The 22761-nt window shown below is 33.2% G+C and overlaps 1 protein-coding gene across 1 annotated transcript in view; it reads left to right on the top strand.

The window, feature by feature from the left end:
- The window catches only part of LOC147069230 (neuroligin-1-like), a 253110-nt gene extending 230589 nt beyond the window's left edge, over positions 1-22521 (top strand). The window contains exons 10-13 of the mRNA XM_085951636.1: positions 1946-2100; positions 19796-19954; positions 21850-22217; positions 22445-22521. Of these exons, the coding sequence (XP_085807762.1) occupies positions 1946-2100; positions 19796-19954; positions 21850-22217; positions 22445-22521 (759 nt within the window). The remainder of the gene's footprint in view (positions 1-1945; positions 2101-19795; positions 19955-21849; positions 22218-22444) is intronic.
- Positions 22522-22761: the final 240 nt, after the last annotated feature.

The following is a 22761-nucleotide window of genomic DNA, read 5'->3' as shown; positions in this document are numbered from 1 at the left end:
CATGAGGGTGCAAAGCTAGTCAATGATCTCCCTCAAAATATAGACATTTTCAATGATGTGCTGTGAATTTTGTTTTTGAAATTTTCATTTACTGTATAAAATTGTGTTTATGTTTTTTATTTTTTTCTTCTTCTCTCTTGTCAAGGTAATATTAATTTGTTATAATGTAAATCACATGTTGTGAACGTCCTAATTTTTCATTTGTTATTCAGACAGTGTTTTGTTTTCTCAAATAAATAAATGTTCGAGTGTGAATTCCATATATAATTATAATTTTACTTTACCTATCTTAAGACAAGACGTATGCATCTAATTTGTAAAAGAAACGGATTTTTAAAAAAAAAGAATGCCAAGTACCCACTATTTATGGCTTAAAAGGCATTATGTTACATTTCATTTTTTAAGAGCAGTCTAGACTTACCTGTTTTTTAGTGTTTTCGTGTTGTTTCGGAATGTCGTATTAGTTTCTAAGTGCTACTTAATACAAAATTTTACAAAAAATATATATCTACATACTTTACCAGACAGCAGGGTGAAGAGTTTCTATTTTTACAGTATACATTATTTTAGTCACGAGACTCCAAACATAAATTTGATACATTTATATTTTATTTTAAAATGTTGTGTCCAACGCATACTATATTTTTTATATACAGTATGTTTTCAGAATTTTAATACGTTTTAGAACTAAAAATACATACCTACATCATCGATCAGACCGTATCACTTTGCTGGAAACATTGACGTATTTTTTTAATATATAAATAACCACGCCCTTGCTTTTTCATATAAGGTGGTTGAGAGGGTTAGTTGCATTGATGTGTAGTTAATTATGTTCCTCCATTTATATCTTCAATTTTCTTTATGGTCAGAATTAAATATGTTGTGTAATGTTCTTATGTTGTTCTATTGCTTAGTACTTCGTGAGGTTTCTGAAGGTCAATTTCATGGTTATGCTGTCTACATCGAGTTCTGAGAGTCCATCGCTTCCTCACTAGTATAGGGCAGTCGTTGATGACATGCCACACAGTTTGAGATGTGTAGCCATTACATGGACAACAGTCATCGTCCATTAATTAAAATATTTTTAGATAGACTCGCACCGCTCCGTGGCCTATTAGTATCTGTGTGAGTTCGTATGATATTTTTATTTTCCCGGAAAGAGTGCTGGCAATGTTTAAGTTTGGAATAAATTTCTGCGTTATTGATCCTGTGGGGGATGTTGTGTAACTGTGGTTCTATAGCTCTATTATTGTGACGTATTAAATGGGTGGTGGCGCTTTTAGCAGTGGACAATTTGAAAGTGATGCTGGTTGGTAGATTCCAGATCTAGGAGGGGGTGGGGTTAATAGGATACTAGACACTAACCTTCTATGATATTGATGATGGCTACGTGGTCTGGTTTTACTATCACTAAGACGCAAACAATGAAAGACAAATTTGTTTAATAGAATTAATAATGAAAATAACGTATAATAAACATTATTTAAACTTCTTATTTTTTTTATTTTTTTTATATTTTGTATACATAGAGTGGAGCTGAAACAAGTATTAGGTTCCGTAGCGGAGCTAGACTGGAGCAACTAAAAAAATGGTCCGCTCCAAACCTCTGTCGTCAACTCATTTTTTCTAATCCGTTTTATCTTCCAGAACCCTTATCCACCCAAGAAATATAGAATCTGTTAGAATCCACTAACTAGTCTGTAATGTGATTGCATTTATTCAGTGCGGTTATACAATTTAATATCGTAATAACAGAGACTTAAGTTCAAACCGTTTTCTTTTTGCCATTTTGGTGATGTTCATATTATTATTATATTTTTTCTTATTATAATGACCAAATAAAATTATCTTTAAGTTGTTCAAACTATTCTCACGATTTTATGGAAGTGGGGATTATAATATACACAATAATTTTAATAATAATTTTGTTTTTCATTTACAGCGGCAGGGTTGCGTTCACGGAGAAGAGCTACCTTATCTGTTTGGTGCCCCCTTAGCAGCTGGCCCTCTGGCCCACTTCCCAAGAAACTACACTAAGGGTGAAGCTCTGTTATCTGAAGCAGTCATTCTTTATTGGAGCAACTTTGCAAGGACTGGGTAAGATGACACGTATTTTTTTCATATAGCATCATTGCTCTTGCACACAAGGTTTGTAAGAGTTTTGGTTATTGTATTAATAACTTTACAGTACCTATAATACAATATCGTCGCTATAGGATTGGTTCACTGAATAGACCAAATGTCAAATGTTCAGGAGACGAAAAACAGATTTTATTATAATGTATTTAAATATACGGAGGTATTTAAATTGTTGTTTTTACAGCATATGAATGCTGTATTCATTACAAAGTAATTTAAAGAAAAGGATGGTTCTGGTGCATTTAGATACAAAAAATCATTCTGCATTAAAAGGTTGATTTCAACAAAAACGGATATTCGACAAACCAATTCTATAGCGACGATAATATGTTATACAGTATATATATATATCGTCACCTCAATACTACAATTAGATAACTCCGATTTGGCCATGGTCAAGAAAATGAAATTTAAATTATACTTAACTAAATTAATAATCTAGGCTATAATCAATATTATTTTAAATAAAAATGTAAAATTATGCTTATCCAATTAGAACAATTAAATTATGTTCAATTATATGAACAAATATTGTACATGTATTATTTTATTTATTTAATGCATTTATCGTTTTAAAGTTATCTTATATTTTCATACACAAAATTAATACAGTTCCCATTAACTTCTGATTTACCTAGTTTTATTATTTTGTAGAAAAGGAAATGTAGAATTATATTCAATAGCTACCATAAAAACAGTGAAAATCAAGTTATCTAGTTGTAGTATTGAGGTGACGATATGATAGGTGTCACTTTAATTACTTACGTACTCATATGCACTACTATGCATATGGCCATTTAAAAATAACACTTAAGTGCCTGTGTGTGATATCGAAGTAGATATGTGTCGCTAGATTTCAAAAGATTTCAGTCCACCTTTAGGTATTTTTGACTTTTTTGTGAATTTCTAAAGAAATACTGCTTTCTTATATTTCTGCATTATCGAATTGTGGAACTTAATAATTTTAAATATTTTTTACTTGAAATAATATAAACTTTCACCCTTGTGACTGTGTACTTGAGAAAACAAAAAGCTATTTTTCTTTTATTCATCTATTATGGGCTTGGCTGATTTTGAAACGTAGCGACATATCAGCCTTTCCATCAGCATGTTAATTATTTATATGCTACTGAATTAAAAATTATTATGTTATTATCTGCCTGCCTTCAACTGCTTCAAACTGAATTGGTTTCAAAACTTCACTTTTGGTTTTTTCTATATTTTTTTGTTATGGTTTTCATAGTACTTTTCCATCGTACTGGCATAATATTATATTCATAAACAATCAAATCCAGCTTATATTTAATACAACATAATATTAAAATTTAAAAATAATTAGTATGCAATGAATAGGACTTTACTATTTACTTTAAAACACAAAAATTAATACAGTAGCTACCCATTAACTTCTGATTTACCTAGTTTAATCATTTTGTAGAGAAGGAAAATGTGAAATCATAATATTCATAACGTGACCGCGGTGGCCGCGCGGCATAAGCGTTGGACTATAAAGCCGTGGGTCCCAGATTCGAATCCTGGGTCTGGCAAGTACACATATTGTTTTTCAATTTGTGTGTGTCAGGGTATGGACCTAATAGGTTAAGCAAGTGGCTGACATCCATTTCTCGTAAAAAACAAAAAATATGTCAATACAAACCTCCACTCTGTGGAGGTCCATATGATCCTATCAGGATCGGACATGGTCGAAAAAAAAATCTCAAAAATAGTGAAAATCATGTTATCTAGTTGTAGTATTGAGATGACGATATTATTATAAAGTAATTTGCTGATAGTATTAATTGTACCCGTATAGTATAAAATAATGTCAAATTTTTTGGCTATCTTTTCGCGCATCAGTGCAAAAAAAAAACTTATTTTTTCTATTGGTTACCAATTAAGGACTTTGTATATTAAAGCAAAGGTTATATTACGTTAGGTAATAATATTATTACTATCCAGTGGCCGCGCGGCTTAAGCGTTGTACTATCACGCCGTGGGTCTTAAGTTCGAATCCTGGATCTGGCAAGTACACATATTTTTTTTCAATTTGTGTGTGAGTCAGGGTATGGACCTAATAGGTTGAGAAAGTGGCTGACATCCATTTCTCGTAAAAAACAAAATCTGTTAATACAAACCTCTACCCTGTGGAGGCCCATATGATCCTATTAGGATCGGACATGGTGTCGGTATCTTTCCAAATTATAGTTATAACGTATATGCACTTGTTAATAATTTAATATTAATTTTTATTAAACGTATAATTCACAAGATTAAGAATGTACATTTTTTTTTATTAAACACACATAATTTGAAAACACCCCAGAATAATTACAAGATAAAAAGAACTTTTGTATATACAACGTTTTTAAATTTTCTGTTGAATCATATACACTGGACAATTCTATGTATTAATAAATACTTTTTTTTGTACTTGATAAAAATACTGAATAAATATAGAATACTGAAATGTCATTTTGACATTTCATATTGATTTCCATAGTAACACACGTATATATTAATAATTTTGTTACCAGGACCCTTTTAGCAACCAATAATTGTGTTTTACTTTTTACGATTTTTTTCCGAAATAACTTTCCATACAAAACAGAATTAACTAAAAATGAATTCAATTAATTCTGCTTAAAGATGGCTAAAAGTATTAAAAAAGTGCATTGTCGTCGTGTTCTGATAAATATTTAAAAAGTGTCTAGCTAGTCGGGAAGTTAGTTAAAAATCTTCAATCGTCCAATACTAATCTTGGACAAACAAGAATAAATTTTTACTTGGCAAACAAGAATACGAACTAATAAAAACGTGGTAAAAATACAATAACTATTGGAAAAAAATACGACGCCCAGCGGGACTTGAACCGTTGTCCATCCACCATCTAAGCTATGAGCGTTTTAATAATTATGACAAAACTAACTTTTAGTTTTTACAATTTTGAAGCGTTTTACAAATTGCAAATATTATTATTAAATGTTGAAACAATAATATTATTATGTATAATATAGGTACCATTCTGTGCCTATTTCTTGACTGTCTTTATCATAATGAATATGAATAATAAGGAATCTTTCCAAGAAAACAATATTTTGATTCCATTGAAACAGACCTCGTGTTTGCTTAATTCAATTAATGTAATGAAAATATTGTATTAAGAATAATAATTGTACTAAAAACAGACGTGAGACAAAGTCTAGACAAGACTACTTATTTCTAATGTGATATTATATTAAGCAAAGTTATTTTTTAAAGACAATCGTCTAAATCACAAAGACAAGGTGATGATTTCTTACAAACTAATTAAAATATCCCATTTAATTAAAATAATTAAATGTGTTTAATTTATCTTTCCACTTAGTTTTGAAGTATAATACATATGTAATAATACTGTGAATATTTTATTTTAATTAATGATAGTTGGGCGGTAGATGAGGTGGAAGTGATAGAAGGTCGTTGTTGCTTTGATGTTGTGAGGGGAGCATGGCCCCCACATCCTCAAGCGGAGCGTCAGGCTAGGATCTTTGGCGGACCTCCTACTTATCGCTAAGGACAAAGGCAGTGTAACACACTACATTTTTCAAATTATGTTTCAGCTCAAATTAAAGTCACCTATTCAGTGTAATATTAACGATTTTTTTCTATCTTTAATACATATTCCCTACTTTAATGATGAAGTTGCCGAGTATCGACATGCAATAATCAAAAATTACATATTTCAATTACATAATTTAAAATGTTAATAGTCATGAAGTATAATAGCGCCACAGGCGACTTTTTTCTATTAAAGCAAATTTGTGATGTGTGTTCCCCACTTGTGGGGACCAGGGAGGGGAGAGTTTATTGATTATTACAAGAATACAATAAATACAATAAAAGAGATGATAGCGTGAATTTATAGTCGCAGGTATAGATGTACTGGTGAGATCGATGGGATTGAGTATTATTAATGAACTGAGAGAATTGATTCTAGTGAAAAGTCGATTGACTACGTCAAGTGATGGACTCGTGACGATAGTAGTGCGTCGCATGGCGGACTCGATGAGAGTGAGGATTTATCGATTGTCCTTATTATTTTTAAACTACAATATATTACAAGAGACATAGTCGCAATTGACAAATTATAACAGACCCTACTGATCTAGTTATGATTGAAGAAATACTGACCTCGTTTTCGCTTTATTGTTTTGTTTTGACAAGAAATCATGCATATTAAAGTATGTGACTGATGTAATGTTGAGTGGTATGATTGCTACAGAAATCTGATACTCCTCACCCAGGAATTACCACTAGTAATTTTGCTATACAAAATTGTTTATGTTGATATGATTTACAAAACAATAAACAAACAATATTGAATACGTTTTTCTTTCCGCTGACCAAGTAGCAACTGTGTTAATTTATTTGTCTATGATGGATAAAAAAAAGGAAAAAGGTATTATTTTCTTACTATATTGATACCCATTTTTATATTAGGAAACAACTCAAAACCTTGATATTTGGAGTTGTTCCCTGTTTGATATAGAAGTCAAAATTGTTTTCAATAACTCATCAACTCCAATAGCGAATCCTTTCTGGGAGTAATCAATAATTCAATTATTATGGAGAATATCTGAGATGATTTTTTATTAAAATATAAAATTTCATTGTGCGTTGCTTAATTCCGTAAGATTAAAAAAGAATCATTTAAAAACTAAAATGGCGGAATCCAATCGCCATAATAAGCCTCTTTCTTTATTCACCCTCTGGCCTTTTATTTTCTAAACCTTAAAGATAGTAGGAACAATATCAACATAATCATGTAAAAAGAGCATAATTTGAGGGCTCTGGAAACAAAAACGGCAGTCTCCATTTTTGCAATATGTTGACGAGCCATTAAAAATGTCTTACATCTTTCTTACATGTATAATTACTGAAAAATATATTTTGAAATATTCTTTGTATACTAATAATAATATATAACATGTTATAATACTTTTTTCAGAAATTATACAATATATTATAAGCATGATGTAAGATATTCTTAATGACTGGTCAATATATTGCAAAAATGGAGACTGCCATTTTTGTTTCCAGAGCCTTCATAATAATATGGTTTATTTATTATGCCATATATTATGTTTCTTTCTTCAGGCTCTCTGATACCGTCTCCCGATAGCACTTATCCTAATATTTACTAAATGATGAAAAACTTTGTAAAATCTATATATATCTCTGTTAAAATTTAAATTATGTACCAACATTAAAAACATATTGACCAAGTGGCTTTGTCTCAGATACGTAGGCTATAATATATATATATATATTTGTAAATATTTTAATATAATTTACACTCTCAATTAAAACAAAGTACTTATAAAAATATTATTTCTATACCATTACTTCACAATTTGATAGATATATAAGATATTTGAAAAATTCTTCTTTTAATTATTTGACCTTCTCCTTTTTAAAACAGATAAATACAAAACCGCAGTCAAAAATAGAAAGTTCTATTTAATCTCATTGTGTATGATGACCTTTTTAACCTTTAAAGAAAATCGTAAAATAACAACTAACACTAGCCGACTCACTCAAATATTTAACACAACAAACAAAGCAAAATCCTTTACTTGTGCTTTGCTAATTGTTTCAAGCATTTGGTCTGACCCTGCCTGACAGTGCCGTACCTATTTTTTAATTAAAAAAATATATTGTTTAAATTATTTTTCCTTCTTTCCACTTAATTTAGTAATACATGTTTCTAATAATAATATTATTGAAGGCTTGATATTTTTGCTGGTCCAAACACCTTTCAAAATATTCATCTTTCTTTCAATCTATTTTCTGAATCTTCAAATGATTATCTTAGGTACTTGTAGAAAGCGTTCTCTTTATAACAAGCAATAACTTTCGCTTCAGTTACGTATTAAATCATTTTCTCCTGATTACAAAAATATATTAAATATATAAAAATTTCCATCTTAAACAAGAAATTAATGTATATGCTCGGTTATAATAATAATATGATTTTATTAAGATTTTGTAGGATACGAATTGACCACTCCTATTTTTTACAACGTTTTTCTTAGCTCATATTCTTATTTGTCCGGTGATTCTTTGTCCTGTACAAATCTTGCTATTGATTTTTAGCTAGCTTCTCGACTAGCTAGACATTTGAAACTTTTAGACACCTTTCCTCACCAGCCACCTTTAAGTAGAATTGAATTCATTTTCAGTTAATTCTGTTTTGTATGAAGAGTTATTTCGGAAGAAATCCGTAATCCAATCCAATATTATTGATTGCTAGGGGGGTCTGGGGTCCTAGCAGCTATATATAGCGTTACTATGGAAATCAATATAATGACATTTCCGTATTATTTCTATGAAGTACAAATTCTTTTGATCGTTTAAGCTAGTCAAGTCAAGTTATGATCCAACAGAAAATTTATAAAATGTTTTATATAGAAAGTTCTTTTATCTTATAATTATTCTTTATTCAACCAACTCACGTAAAAATTAGGATGCTGATGCTTGCAAATGAAAGCCGCAAAGCAGGTTTAAAGATAAATGTCTCAAAGACAAAGACTAGTAGACAACGGCTAGACAAGGGGTACTACTTTCAAACTAAGTATTCTTGTCAACGTGTTAAAACTGTGAATTAATAAGCCCCTCATGTTTTTAACCGCACTTTGACTGCTACGACTTCCGGTTATCGACGAGTTGTTCACGTTTTAAACCTCCGAACTAACAAGCCCCTCCTATAAAGTTAATCGTACTTCGACTCCAGCGACTTCCGGTTATTGCCTAAATCTTCTTGTCGGACGATAAAAGCCCACAGAGATGCCTTAAAATCCGCTGGATACACGAGCTCATAAAATACTGTAGACATACCTGGCAGCGAAGAATTAGGGACTGAGCAGCGTGGAGAGAGGCTAGGGAAAGTTTTCATGTAGCAATGAATCGACCCCGGCTGATATAATAATATATAATAATGATATTATATATTTTTAATAGAATTATTAATAACAATGTCCTTGCTTTTTCGTACAAGGTGGTTGTTAGTAATTTTTCGAGTCATTTTTCGAGTCCATGAGAGCGCTTCCATGAGTGATCACCGGTTGATCACTTTTGAGCTGGCCTCTGACTCCTCGCACGATGGCATCTCTGACGTATCCCCACCCCCGCCCACGCGATTTAGAACGCGCGACGGGAATTGGGAAAAGTTTGAAGAGGTGCTTTCCAAAAAGCTTGACAGGACATCTAGAACCCGATTTCCGGACCTACACTCGGCCGCCTCACGACTGACTGAAGACATCACCAGATCAGCCGAAGCCACCAAGGCAGTCGCCGTAGTGGACGCAGCATGTTTCGCGCCTGCGTGAACTTTTCAGAAAAGCACGCAAGGCCCATCAACGTGCACGCCTGCGCAGGCAACCACCTGCCTCCATCGATCCCCTTGCAACCATGGCCAAATCCACACAAATGGAATACAAGAAAGCGATTACTCAAGCCAAGAAAGACTACTGATGTAACTTCGTCACCATTGAGGGAGGTTCGGACCCCTGGGGTCCTCCATATCGTACACTGAGGCTGGGACTCAGACCGACGAGCTTCTTGTGCGGCATCGAGAAACCGGGTGGCGGATTCACCAGTACTGAGTCTGAAACGGCTGAGGTCCTTCTGGAGGCCCTCATTTCACTGGATGATAAATCCAGGGATGACGACGCCATGTGGATGGCCCGCTTTGAGGCTTCTCTTCCCATCGACACGGATCACTCATCGTTGCCTTCCGAACAGGAGATCAACCACATCATACGCACGTTGATTGCTGGCAAAGCCCCGGGCCCGGACTGCATTGACAATCTACTTGTCAAACGCAGATGGGCCATCGCCGCGCCAGAGATAACAACCCTCTTCAGTAACTGCATCAGAAGCCACACGTTCCCCGACTGCTGGAAGAGGGGCTTACTTAAGGTAATCCCCAAAGCTGGCAGCCGAGAACCGTCTAGCCCCAAAGCCTACCGCCCTCTAACACTCTTGCCCGCTCTGGGTAAAGTGCTGGAGAAGCTACTGTGCCACAGGATTGAAGCCCACCTGGAGACACACTCGCCGCTTTCCGATAAGCAATTTGGATTCAGAAGAAGCAAATCAACAGTCGACGCCATAAGGAACGTGATTGCCATTGCTGAAAATTCTCGCCGTAAATACGTCCTAGGAGTTTTCCTGGACATTACAGGTGCGTTTGATAGTGCGTCCTGGCCTTTTATACTTCAAAAGCTCCGGCTGAAGAGACTACCAAGAAATTTGTTCGCGTCAATTCAAAGCTACTTCACCAATAGATCGATCGAGTTTCGAGTTGGATCAACCATAATAGAGAGGAACATCAGCATGGGATGTCCCCAGGGCTCAGTCCTCGGGCCCCTTCTCTAGAACGTACTCTTCGACGATTTCCTTAGAATTCCGCTTCCAACCGATTGTACTGTCATTGCCTATGCAGACGATGCGCTGCTGCTGGTCGAGGCCGACAGCAGGGCGAAGATTGAGAGCACCGTTGGCGAAGCCTTAGCATCAATTGAGGCTTGGGGTAGATTGACTAGACTATCATTTGCACCTTCCAAGACAGAAGCCATTGTCCTCAAAGGACCAAGACGACTTAGCTGTTCGAGACTACTCACAGTCCGATTCGGTGACACGAGAGTGAAAGTGTCGAAGATCGTCACCTATCTAGGCGTCAAAATGGATACAATGTTAAATTTCCTACACCATGCCGAAACCCAAGTCCACAAGGCTGGTGTGGTCTTCCAGAGGATCGGCCGCATGGCTGGTGAAGGATGGGGCTTAAAAGTAAGGGCGCTCTGTCAAACTTAGAATCTCTCTTTTAAGAGGACAACGCATCGCGCTTCTGTCCATTACCAAGGTCTACCGTACTACCTCAACTGACGCGCTCCCGGTCGTGGCCGGCATTCTCCCACTTGACCTGCATATTCAGGTCAGCGGCGCTTCAATATTGCTCCTCAAGGGCGAGGAGGCCGACGTTGGTGATTTTCACCTCCCCCCCCCCCTCGGCTAGCTGGCAAAGAAGTAGCATTATTGAGGCGCAGAATTAGACTCATGTCGCTCAATGCGGCCATTAAGACCTGGCAGCAAAAGTGGGACGAATCAACCAAGGGCCGGCACACATATAAGTTTTTTTCAGACATACAATGGCGAATGGAGATAACCAAATATCTGACTCCAAATCATTACACCAGTCAATTTGTGACAGATCATGGTGGATTCGCTGGCAATTTCTTCGAGCTTGGACTTGCAAGCCGTCCGACATGTCCATGCGGAGGGGAAATACAGGATGCCAACCACATCCTATGGGAGTGTCTGAGTATGTGCTCCGAACGGGCCGATGCCGGGCAAATGCCGATGGGTCCAACATCAGGCTTTAAGAAAAACACATAAAAAATATTGTATCCTACCGGGAATTGAACCCAGAACTCTCGCGTGGAAGACCAGCGTCTTACGCACTGCACCACGAGAGCCGCTCGATGATATTATATTAAAAGATTATAATATACTAAGCTACTTGTACTTTCGTTAATTTTTAAAAACATTTTTAAAAAAAGTAACTGAATTTAAAAAAATGGTGAGTAACCCTTTTGATTCTTACCTACTCCATATTCTACCATATTATAAATAATATTATTATGTATATGGCACGTTTAATTTTATGGTCTATATTTTTTATATTTTTCGTTAATTAATTTTTACATGATGGCACATATTTAGATTATTGTCGTAACAGACAAATAAGATTTTTTAATTTTAATATAATAATAAATGTCGACATATTTTTATTAAAGCGGAATTTTAATAGTAACGAGAACATCTTGTTTATTTCGTGGAATTGTGTAAGAGAGAATTGTTTCCTTTTCGCTTGTTTTAACAATTTTCGGCGTGTTCACTCAGTGCGATCTATTCACCATTTTTCAAATGTCTTTATACCGATAATTACCTTTTTATACTTAATTTCGTTCTAATATTATAATATAAAAGTAAAATAATATATTAGTATAATATTATGTTGAAAGAAATATTTACGTTTAGCTTTCTCACTTGATCTATACTGGGTAAAAAACTGAATATAAAAATGTATCATAAGTCAACAGAGAAAACACAATTAAAATTTTCTGAGGGTACATCACATGCCTGCATGTAGGTCCAATTACTTCGATAAAGTTGCATATTATGCTGATGTGGTGCATTTAAAATAATTGTTTGAAGTAGCTTGATTACTTTGCTCACCGTACGGGCAATTTTGTTAGATAAGCAATTATTATTTTTAGATCTAAATATGATTGGAAAAACTGAATGAAAACCATTTTAAAAAAACTCAGGGCACTCAAGTTGCCCCAATAGATTTTAATATTGGAAGCTTTTTTAGATATTTTATAAAATTATTGAATGTGGGAATAATGATGTTTGAATTTAAAATGATTATTTTTGAAGTAAGATAAAATAAGGAACTGGCAGGGTAGGTTGACTCCAAAATGAATAACTCAGAATTTGGTGCGTGAATGAAATGAACCCTGATTTTATTATCTCCTTCCAAATAAATATTAATTTAATTATTACAAATAAGTGTACATATTATAAATTAGCTGAGTGAAATCACAATTGTGCGTTCTGATGGATTTACGAAATCGATCGGGCAAAGCGCAACGATAACATTACGGTTAAATCTTTGATAACTGACTGATATATTGTTTTCATGTACTGAGTGTTTTAATAGTGATTCGATACAATAGAAAATGCTGCTATCACTACTTGAATATTTTGATAATCGTGCTTTATTATGTAACGTATAATTCGTTTCATAAAGTATAAACAATTGATTTCAATTTGAACAATTATGCACTTTTTAATAATTAGGCAAGATTGATTTTCATATAAACAACTTTTGTGCATATCATGATAAATCGTTTTGTAAATTATAAATAATTGAATAATATAATTATTGAATTATTTTTGCTGAATTAGCTTTGTTGAAATTTGATTGATTCACATACATCGCTTGTTTTGCAGTTTTACCAATATTATGTTGCAAGATACATTGTAATTATAAATTGATGGTTTCCTGCCAAGCCATGCGGATGGTAGGATATTCACCTTACAATTACATTATTTTTCGGAAAATACCACTTACGAATTTAAAATATTAGAATTAGATGCATGAATTTAAATTATTAAAACAAATTACCTTTACATTATTTAAAGCTTATATCTTGTAGATTTTGAAGAACGTACGAATATCACAAAAGAGGCACTGTTTTTGTTCATTCTTTTACATTATTACTTTGATTTACTCAAATATGCTTCGGGTGAAGATATAACGTCACATAGTTTTTAAAGAACACGTAGTTTAAAAAATACCACATTATGAAAATCGAATACACGTGTCAAAAAATGCTTGTGTAAAAAATGCTAGTTTGGTTAAGGAAAAACAGAGGAAGTGCATCGGTGTATTGAAATAACAAAATGAAGGAGTTTATTTAAAAGATTGCGTGAAGTGGGGTGCGTTAGCTGCACAGCTAAGTGCATATCAGGGTGGCCACGATCCTGAACCATGAAGAAACGACTGATAAGGGAGAATAATAATAATAATTGGTGACACTTTTAGTAGTGGACTATAATTTGGAGATGCTAGCGGATAACGACTCAAGGGGGGGGGGGGTTTACACAGGATTCCAGACACTGGCCCTTATGTTGAGAGGGCTGGTGTTTGCTGGAGATGGTTTGGAATGTCACTCGATAGACGCGACGTTTTCTCAAGCCGTAACAGATTTAGCGCAACGAAGGTCGAATATATGTGTTTTGAGTCGCTCTGTTTTTAACGTTTTTTAATAGTTTTAACAAACCTACGCGCGTTGGTTGTCTTGAAGTAACTCGAGATATTTTAATGTTATTTAATCACGGTCAACTGTTGACTGATGATGTAAGTGCTTGTCGTCTGGTCTTGTGACAATAAGTAATGACGGCCAATATAATGTTTATTTTTAGTAAAAATAAAAATGCTATTTCAATATAATATTTGAGGCGGCTCTCGTGGTGCAGTGCGTCAGGCGCTTGTCTTCCACTCGGGAGTCCTGGGTTCGATTCCCGGTCAGGACACAATATTTATATGTATTTCTCAAAGCCTGGGTGTTTGTGATTGTTCAAAATTACTAACAACCACCTTGTACGAAAAAGCAAGGACATGGTTATTAATAATTCTAAAAAAAAAAAAAAAAATAATATTTGAAACGCCACTGTTTTTCATATCTTATTATTTGTTTGGGCACACAGCAGAGCCTCGGTCATATTTCGACACTCATTCATATGCTAATGGTCGGCAGACGCCAGTGGTGTTTTAGGCAAAATTGCGAAATGAAAGGGGTAGGTGTGTATTTATTAAGTTTCTGGCATTGTGAAATTTTAATAGGGTTACGATACGCCAAAAGATGTATACAGAATATTATTATTTTCTCTTACAAGCCATGCTGACATGCCGATATTTTAATCTGGTAAAAATTTGTAACTGTATATTTATTTTGCCCAAGGCATTTTCACAAAAGTAAATTAATACTTTATAATATCTATATATCAAATTTATTCAAAATACAAAAGCCGATCGCCAATAGTAACTCAATTTGGAAAGTGCTTCAGAGTGTATTAAGAGCCATTAGTTAAAATTTGTTGCAATTAAGTATGACGCCGATAGCAAAGTGGTCTATGTGCATGGGCGCGAAACCCAAGAGTTGCAGGTTCAATCCTGCTGGGTGTCTTACTTTTTTCAAAAAAAGATTCTTTCTATTGGATATAATATAATAATATTTTCTCAGAAGTGTTTTCAAAGTTATGTAAATGCTCAATAATTCAAAAATATTGGTAATCAATTTTTTTTTTGGTTACACAATTATTATTGTGGATGCATTTATGTATACCCCGCGGCTTACTATCAAGGTTTGTTCATGGTCTTAGGGCCGTATGTATGAGATTCCCAAATTCTTTATAAGCTATTTAACCGATTTTTCATCATATAGCGTATAGCACTGTTTGTGACGTAAGCAATCTGACGTCACACGCCATTCAAAATGGCTGCTTCATCTGTCACTTTCAAATGTCATTTTATAGGTAACTGATACAATGCCTCGTACATATTTCGCTTACAAAGCGCATTATTTCTCATGGAGAGATAAGATGGATTTACGTAAGATAACGATAAAATATCTCCGCTAAACCACCGCAAAAATAGGTACCTACTGCTGTATCTGGCATTAAAATATTCAATTGGAAGCATTCTGCATTCTTCAAAATATTATGGCACCTACCTACCCAGTTAATTATTGTAAGATAGCTGTAATAAACAAGGTACAACTCTCAAATACACTGGATACATCATAAGTGTCATACGGTGATTGGTATAAATGATAATATTTTACAGAGATCATTATATATTATTATCTAAATCCATTTGCATTTCTGTCATTTATTCTTATTCTGTTTTGACATCTCATAATAATTGAAGTGAAGTTAGTCATAATAATATGTATGTATTCAGTATTGCCACCAAATGGAACTGTTTACTGGCAATACTTTATCCTTTCGTACAGTAGAATTATAAAATAAATGTGATAAAATAACTGATAAATTATTTAAAGTTCATAATAATTCTTTATTTAAAATTATTAAATTTATATGGTACCGTTTGCACACTTTCAGACACATTTACAATTTCAAAATTTTGAAATATTGATCGGGGAATAACATTTTATAAGATTGCCATTATACGGACATCATGACACAAGATCACGTCACATTCGTGACGTCATTAAACAACCAATTACGTTTGTAATCATGCATACAAACGTGCAGTATATAGCCTATAAGGTTTTTGGGAATCTCATGCATACAACCCTTAGGCACGCAAACTTCAATACTTGATGTTGATTCAAAAGAAAACATATGATGTGACGTGTTATGCTAAGTAAAATGTCTTATTGGTAAGTATTTATCTGTCTGCATCACGTATTGCTGATTTGATTTATTTTATTCTATTATAGTATATAATTGTTATATATTACGATGGCGTATAATATGGATTATGTATAAATATATATTACGTATATGCTGGATCTCAGGTTCAAGCCTTGTGTCTGGCAAATACATATTTTATTTTTAATATTATTATTTATATTTAAATTATTATTATTTACTATTTGGTGAAAAATAATGATTTAATTTTGCATAATGTTTAAGTTATAACGAGAAGAAAATTATTTTATTCTCATAAAAAGCTTCAGGCATGATAATTCTCAATCCACAATAAATAATGGAGCAAAACGAATTAAAACTACTAAGTGGTACCTAGATAGAAACTGATTAAAATTCGAAGGTATATTTATTTCATTCAACTGTGCGGTGAGTGCCCAATTGTCCTGGCACCCAGTCATCTGATTCCCCTGCAATGTTATCAATATTGTACGGTAACCTACGATGACATCACCGGACCGGACGAAATTTATTAGTATCGTAAAGGGAATGTTAAGATAAATCCAGATGTAGAAGTAAAATAAAAATGATCTGTAGAGGTTTAGTATAACCCTACAACCGACATGTTATTGTATTTGGTCATTTATAGACCATAGATAATGACGCAAATGGAAATGTAACAGTTGTATTTCGGCCTTACTATAATGTAGTCAACACGCGCCACTGTTTCGTGTTTCTCACTACCTATATCTAAATTCCAAAATATAATGTAAACCTTTCAACTCAAACTAAAATCAATAGGACAGTCATTTCTTAGTGGCATATTACCGAACTTTATTACTATAATATACAACCAAGAAAATACCAACTCGTGTATCATTCATCAATTCCCGAACATATTAATTTTATCATTCACACTCAAGCAACCATATGAACTTAAACTTAACATCGGGGTTAAGAATAACACTACGTTCAACCCTCCCCTGAACTGTCTTAAGCCTGAAATGTTAATTCACTTTATAAGTATTTTTTTTATAAATTGTTATCGAAAATATTTTAAGGGTTCCTAATCAAATAAAAAACCTTTTCGACAAACTTCTGGGCTTCATTAATTTCGCATTAGTTTTCGTTCGATGAAAAAAATCCCAAAAAATAAAAACTCAATTATGTTACCCAACGAATTTTAAACTTTTTTTTAAATTATTTAACAGGATGTCCTCACGGCCGCAATTCTTTTGTACTTAATGAAAATTAAACAATTAGATTAATAATAATTTATTTGAAAGCAATAGATCAAATATTTTTTTTATTACATTCCCCTTAGGAAAAGTTTTTTTACGAGTCTGTATAACTTTGGAATGAATGCTTTTCATTTTTTTAATAAACGATAATAAAATTATTTCGAATTCCAAATAAATTTTAAATTGATTTAATGGAGTTTTAAACTTATTTTTACCATTGGTAAATTAATTCAAATCACATAAAAACTCAAACCTTGTCTTTTTATGTCCATTGCCGTAGAACAGAATATTAATGATGTTGGGATTTTATTTTATACATTCATCAATAAAACAAATTAAATTTTAAGACGTTCACAACATGACATTCTGAAACAAAGAAATATAAAACAGTATTACATAACAAAAGAGATAGATCAGTATAGAGATAGATAGTATGTTATTAAACAGTAGAAATGTGTAAATACAAAAAATATAAATTAGATAGGTACAAGGAAGTACACCGGATGAGTTAAACAGACTCTATTTTAGGAATTTATAAAACAACGTCCACCTATACTCATCCTCACGTAGGTGGAATATATGAACACCCGAAGTAATTTCGTTGAACATAGTTATCGCCCTCCCAAATGGCATTACCAGTGGCAGGTTGGTTCTGCACCTTGGGAGAATAAACAACTGATGATCTCTATTTCTAAGATAGTTATCAGGGACACACAGGTCAACACTGTCCAGAATAGCAGAGTTCTCATTATGAATGACTAATTTTAAAAAATAGAGTTTAATTTACCATTTAATTTTTAACTTATTTAGATAAATTGAAGAGCACACGGGCAAAACAAAAAATGTCACATAAAACTGAAAAATGAATTTAGTATGGTAACACTTACATTCCAACCATGTTCAATCCTAAATAGATCATATTATTATAGGCTTACACAGTGTGGAGGTTTGTAATAACAGATTTTGTTTTTACGAGAAATAGATTTCAGCCAAGTGCTCAACCTTTTAGGTCCATACTCTGACTCATATACAGATTGAAAAACAATGTGTACTTGTTACACCCAACTAACCTGGGACCCACAATGCTATAAGCCGACGCTTAAGCCGCGCGGCCATCGTGGGACTGTAACAAATTCTAGTCCTCCAAAAATAACGATTTTTCAATACCCCGTACAGGTCCAAAAGTGGGAAGGTCCCATGACGTATAATGAACTTACTGTAACAAGAAATATCAATCGTCAACTTTTATGCTATATTTTTACCGGTTGAGATTTGGTATTTTGTGTTGTGTATTTTCGAAGCGTGTCGAGATTTTAATTTTTGTGCATTCAAATGTCCGATATTGCGCGAAACACAAAAAAGGGGTTCTTTCACCACTACAAAAACTAGAAATATCGAATGTGTTCAATTTAGTTACATTTCTTGTTTTGTTTTGTTCTTGAGGACCGCAGATAAAATAAGAATCGAAATAATGTATTTAAAAATTGTAATTTGGTATGAAAAAAATATTGCGTCATAATTAAAATACGTCTCTAAAATACACCTTACAATTTTAATAATATAATACCAGCTGCCCAAAACAACTCTATGCGGGGACAAATAAAATGGTGTGGTGTGAGACTAAAATGTGTCAATAAACAAATTTAACAAACGTCTTAATAATTACAAGATAAAAAGAACTTTTTATATACCACGTTTTTAAATTCTATTGAATCATAATAAACTTGACAATTCTATGTATTAATAATTTAGGACAAATAAGGCAATTGTCAACAAATCAATTTTTTTGCTATTTTGCAAAAAACAAACAAATAAATATAGAATACTGAAATGTCATTTTGATTTCCATAGTAACGCACGTATATATTAAAAAAAATGTTGCTAGGACCACTCCCTTAGCAACCAATAATAGTGGATTGGATTACGGATTTCTTCAAAAATAACTTTTTATAAAAAACAGAATTAACTAAAAATGAATTCAATTCTACTTAAAGATGTATTAAAATAATGCATTGGCATCGTGTTCTGATATATTCTAAAAGTTTCAAATATCAAGCTAGTTAAAAATCGATTGCAAGATTTGCACTGGATAAACAACCATCAGACAAACAAGAATACGAACAAAGAAAAACGTGGTAAAAATGACACTTTCTGACATTAGAGATTAAATTATCACATTATCGAAATTGTTTGTATACGAGTGACAGATGGAATAGGTATTCGTTTGTTTTTTTTTTATAAAATGAATGGATAGTATGCAAGTGACAGTATTTGCGACATTCATTTGTCTGAATATCAAAATATTGCATTTAAAATTTGGAACGGTTGCATAATAAAGATATTGCCCATATACCCATTACAGATTTTGTAAATATGATTACTAATTATTGATGTTTTTTTTTCTCCAGGAATCCAAATGAGCCTCCAGATGGAGATCTCGCGCATGGGTCACGAGGTGAACGAAGCCGATCCAAAAACATAGAATGGACAGCATACGAGGCAGTCCACAAGAAGTATTTGAATTTGGACACTAAGCCGAAGTTGAAGAACCACTATAGAGCACATAGGTACTCAAACTATTTTAATAATTCTCCTTTTTATAATATTGTTATTTATCGGGACGTCATAAATTAGGATTTTGACTCGGATGATTTGTCCATCGAGTTGCTATCTCCACAAATTTACTTCACCCTTATTGGCAGTCAGCGACACGCAAAGCCTTCGGCATTCTTGATTTGATCCGTTCAGTGAAAGTGAGCCATTCCAACCTTTGATCTCACGAAATTATATAACATTCTCTAGGTTTCCGTCCACCCTATAGGTATATGACTGAAAACCTGAAGGTTCTGGCACAGTTAAGCTGCAAAAGCTTGTCACAAAATTATTTTTATATATATTTAATATAGTATTATAAGTTTCCTTCATATTAAAATTTTCTGGGTTACAGGTTAATCCAATTTAGTGTGATTTGAATACATGTATCTTTATTGATGTTATCTACCACAAAGCTCCTAAACCAAGTACTAATCCATTAGATAGAACTAAACTCTTTGTAATTATTTAATGATCCATAATTATTAACCATGATTTCTTGGCTAAGTGCTGTAAGTGCTTATGTCAATTAGGTTGTAGCTAAGGTAATCGGTTTTTAAATATATCAGAGTTTTCAAAATAGTTTTGCTTAGAAGTTAATAAAATTGGTGTGTTTTTTAATACTTTCACATTATTTATGTATAATTAAGTTTTTGATATTTTTTTATATTCAATTTTCGAAATAAGTAATTTTACTTGAGGTTAAAAATGATTTTCTTAATTTAAGCTATTTTTACAAATTAAAATATTTATTTATGTTGCTTACATGTGACAAAATCTAATAAGTACTATAAAAAAACGCATAATTTTTTACACACTTTGTAATAAAAATTTTAATTTCGTAAAAACGCGACTTAATAACTTTTATTCTGCAACTACAGTTTTATATACTTATCGTTGTTTTTTTCTATTTTATCTTGTTGAGACTTTCTAAAACAATGTCTAGGTTATAATTATTTATCAATTAACATGCCTTATTTTATTTGTATATATTGTCTATGTTTTTAAGGTTTTTAAAATTAAATAATATGATTATTATAATATTGGATTTAAGTATTCAAGAAAATCACAAGTCATTTAATAATAGAACGCAAGGATATCAAGATTAAATTTGGTTAAAACCTAACGCCATCTATAAATATTATTTATTAGTAATATAATTATCTCGATTATTTACAATGTTATTTGCCTTTTTATCAGAGGAATATTAAACACCTCAGATATCGTAGTTGTTAGGATAAATTTGCATGAGTCATAGACAGGTCGGTAGTTTATTTTGCACAGTGAAAAATATGTAAGTTCGAATCCCAAAAGGTCCAATTTTTTTTATTTCAAAACTATTATAGACAAGTGTCCGTAATAATAATCTAATATTCTTATTTCTTGAATTAGTACTAGATAAGAATAACAGTAATTTAACTTATAGGTATAGATTTAAATTGTTCTTTTTTCAAACACCAGTTACAATTAAAATAGTGAACCAGTACAAAAACATCATTAGGCTTGAGAAAATTGTATGAATGTATTCAGACCGTACCGGAAATTGATTTTTTATACCAAGGCATAAAAAACCAACGTCTTGCTTATTAGGCCACGAGACTCGATTAATATTAAGTATTATAATATTGTTATGTCAACAAAATCTTTTGATTATTTTTACTTTAATCAAATTCTGTAACGCTTTATGAATATTAAACCATGGTAAAAGCACTTTAAATTTTTTGAATTCTATTAGTTTAAAAAACGGATAATTTACTTTAAAACTTTTCGCCCACAAGCCGATTATATTATGTTGGTTATTAATTATACTTATAACTTTTTGAGATTTTGTAATACTTACGGCGTATTTTTGTTTTTTTTTTCTCAATAGACTTTCCTTCTGGCTGAACCTGGTCCCGGATCTTCACAGACCAGGTGGAGCTGACGTCCCCCAAGGTCATCATCAGCTCGACGATGATGATAGTCCTCCGACTCATCCCAGGATCCCAATACCGGGGCGTGCTCTTCCGACAGAGATCGCACGCATAGTTCCTGCAATCGATGCTCCCAGAACACCAACGTTGACTTTCCTGAACATAAGTTTCCCAGCCAACAGTAACAATCAACCAGGTGGAGCAAGACCAAATGAAAAGACTTCAGTCACTTTAATACCGTCCAAAGACGCAGGATCAGAAACGGGAGGAAGAAATGATGAGTACAATAACGCTATGGGAACCACTTCTTCAACACCTGAAGATGGTTTCGCAGCTTATTCAACAGCCTTGAGTGTAACCATAGCGATTGGTTGCTCTTTATTGATTCTTAATGTTTTAATTTTTGCTGGTGTATATTACCAACGTGATAAAACGAGATTGAATGGACACGAAGGCCATGGAAATGGATCGCACAATACAAAAAAACGTTCAGAGAATGGACAGATGCCGAACAACATTTGTGGTGACATTGAGAGTGCGTTAAATTTTCAGACAAGTTTAAAAAACGATCCAGCGACGATTTTAGCTCACCATCATACTCATTCTCATCATCAGCTTCCTCCACCTGAGTTTGCTGATCTTCCTCAGAATAATGTGGCCACTTTACCAAGAGCGCCTCCGCCACCCAAAATTGGAAAAGGGGGTATCAATACATTAGCTTCAAATCAAATGCCAGAGAATCAGCCTCTCCTGGCGGCGCACAGTATCCAGTTGATTAATACTGGTACTCTGACAAAGAAGAATACGCAGTTGAACGCCAAGTCGAACGTGACGATGGAAGAGTTGAGGGTGTGACGCCAAGGTGGGTG

The sequence above is a fragment of the Rhyacophila brunnea genome, unplaced genomic scaffold (assembly GCF_057557595.1).
Source record: "Rhyacophila brunnea isolate RB1 unplaced genomic scaffold, BYU_Rbru_1.0 scaffold_24, whole genome shotgun sequence".
Taxonomy (NCBI): Eukaryota; Metazoa; Arthropoda; class Insecta; order Trichoptera; family Rhyacophilidae; genus Rhyacophila; species Rhyacophila brunnea.
This window is presented reverse-complemented; position numbering and strand designations above follow the sequence as displayed.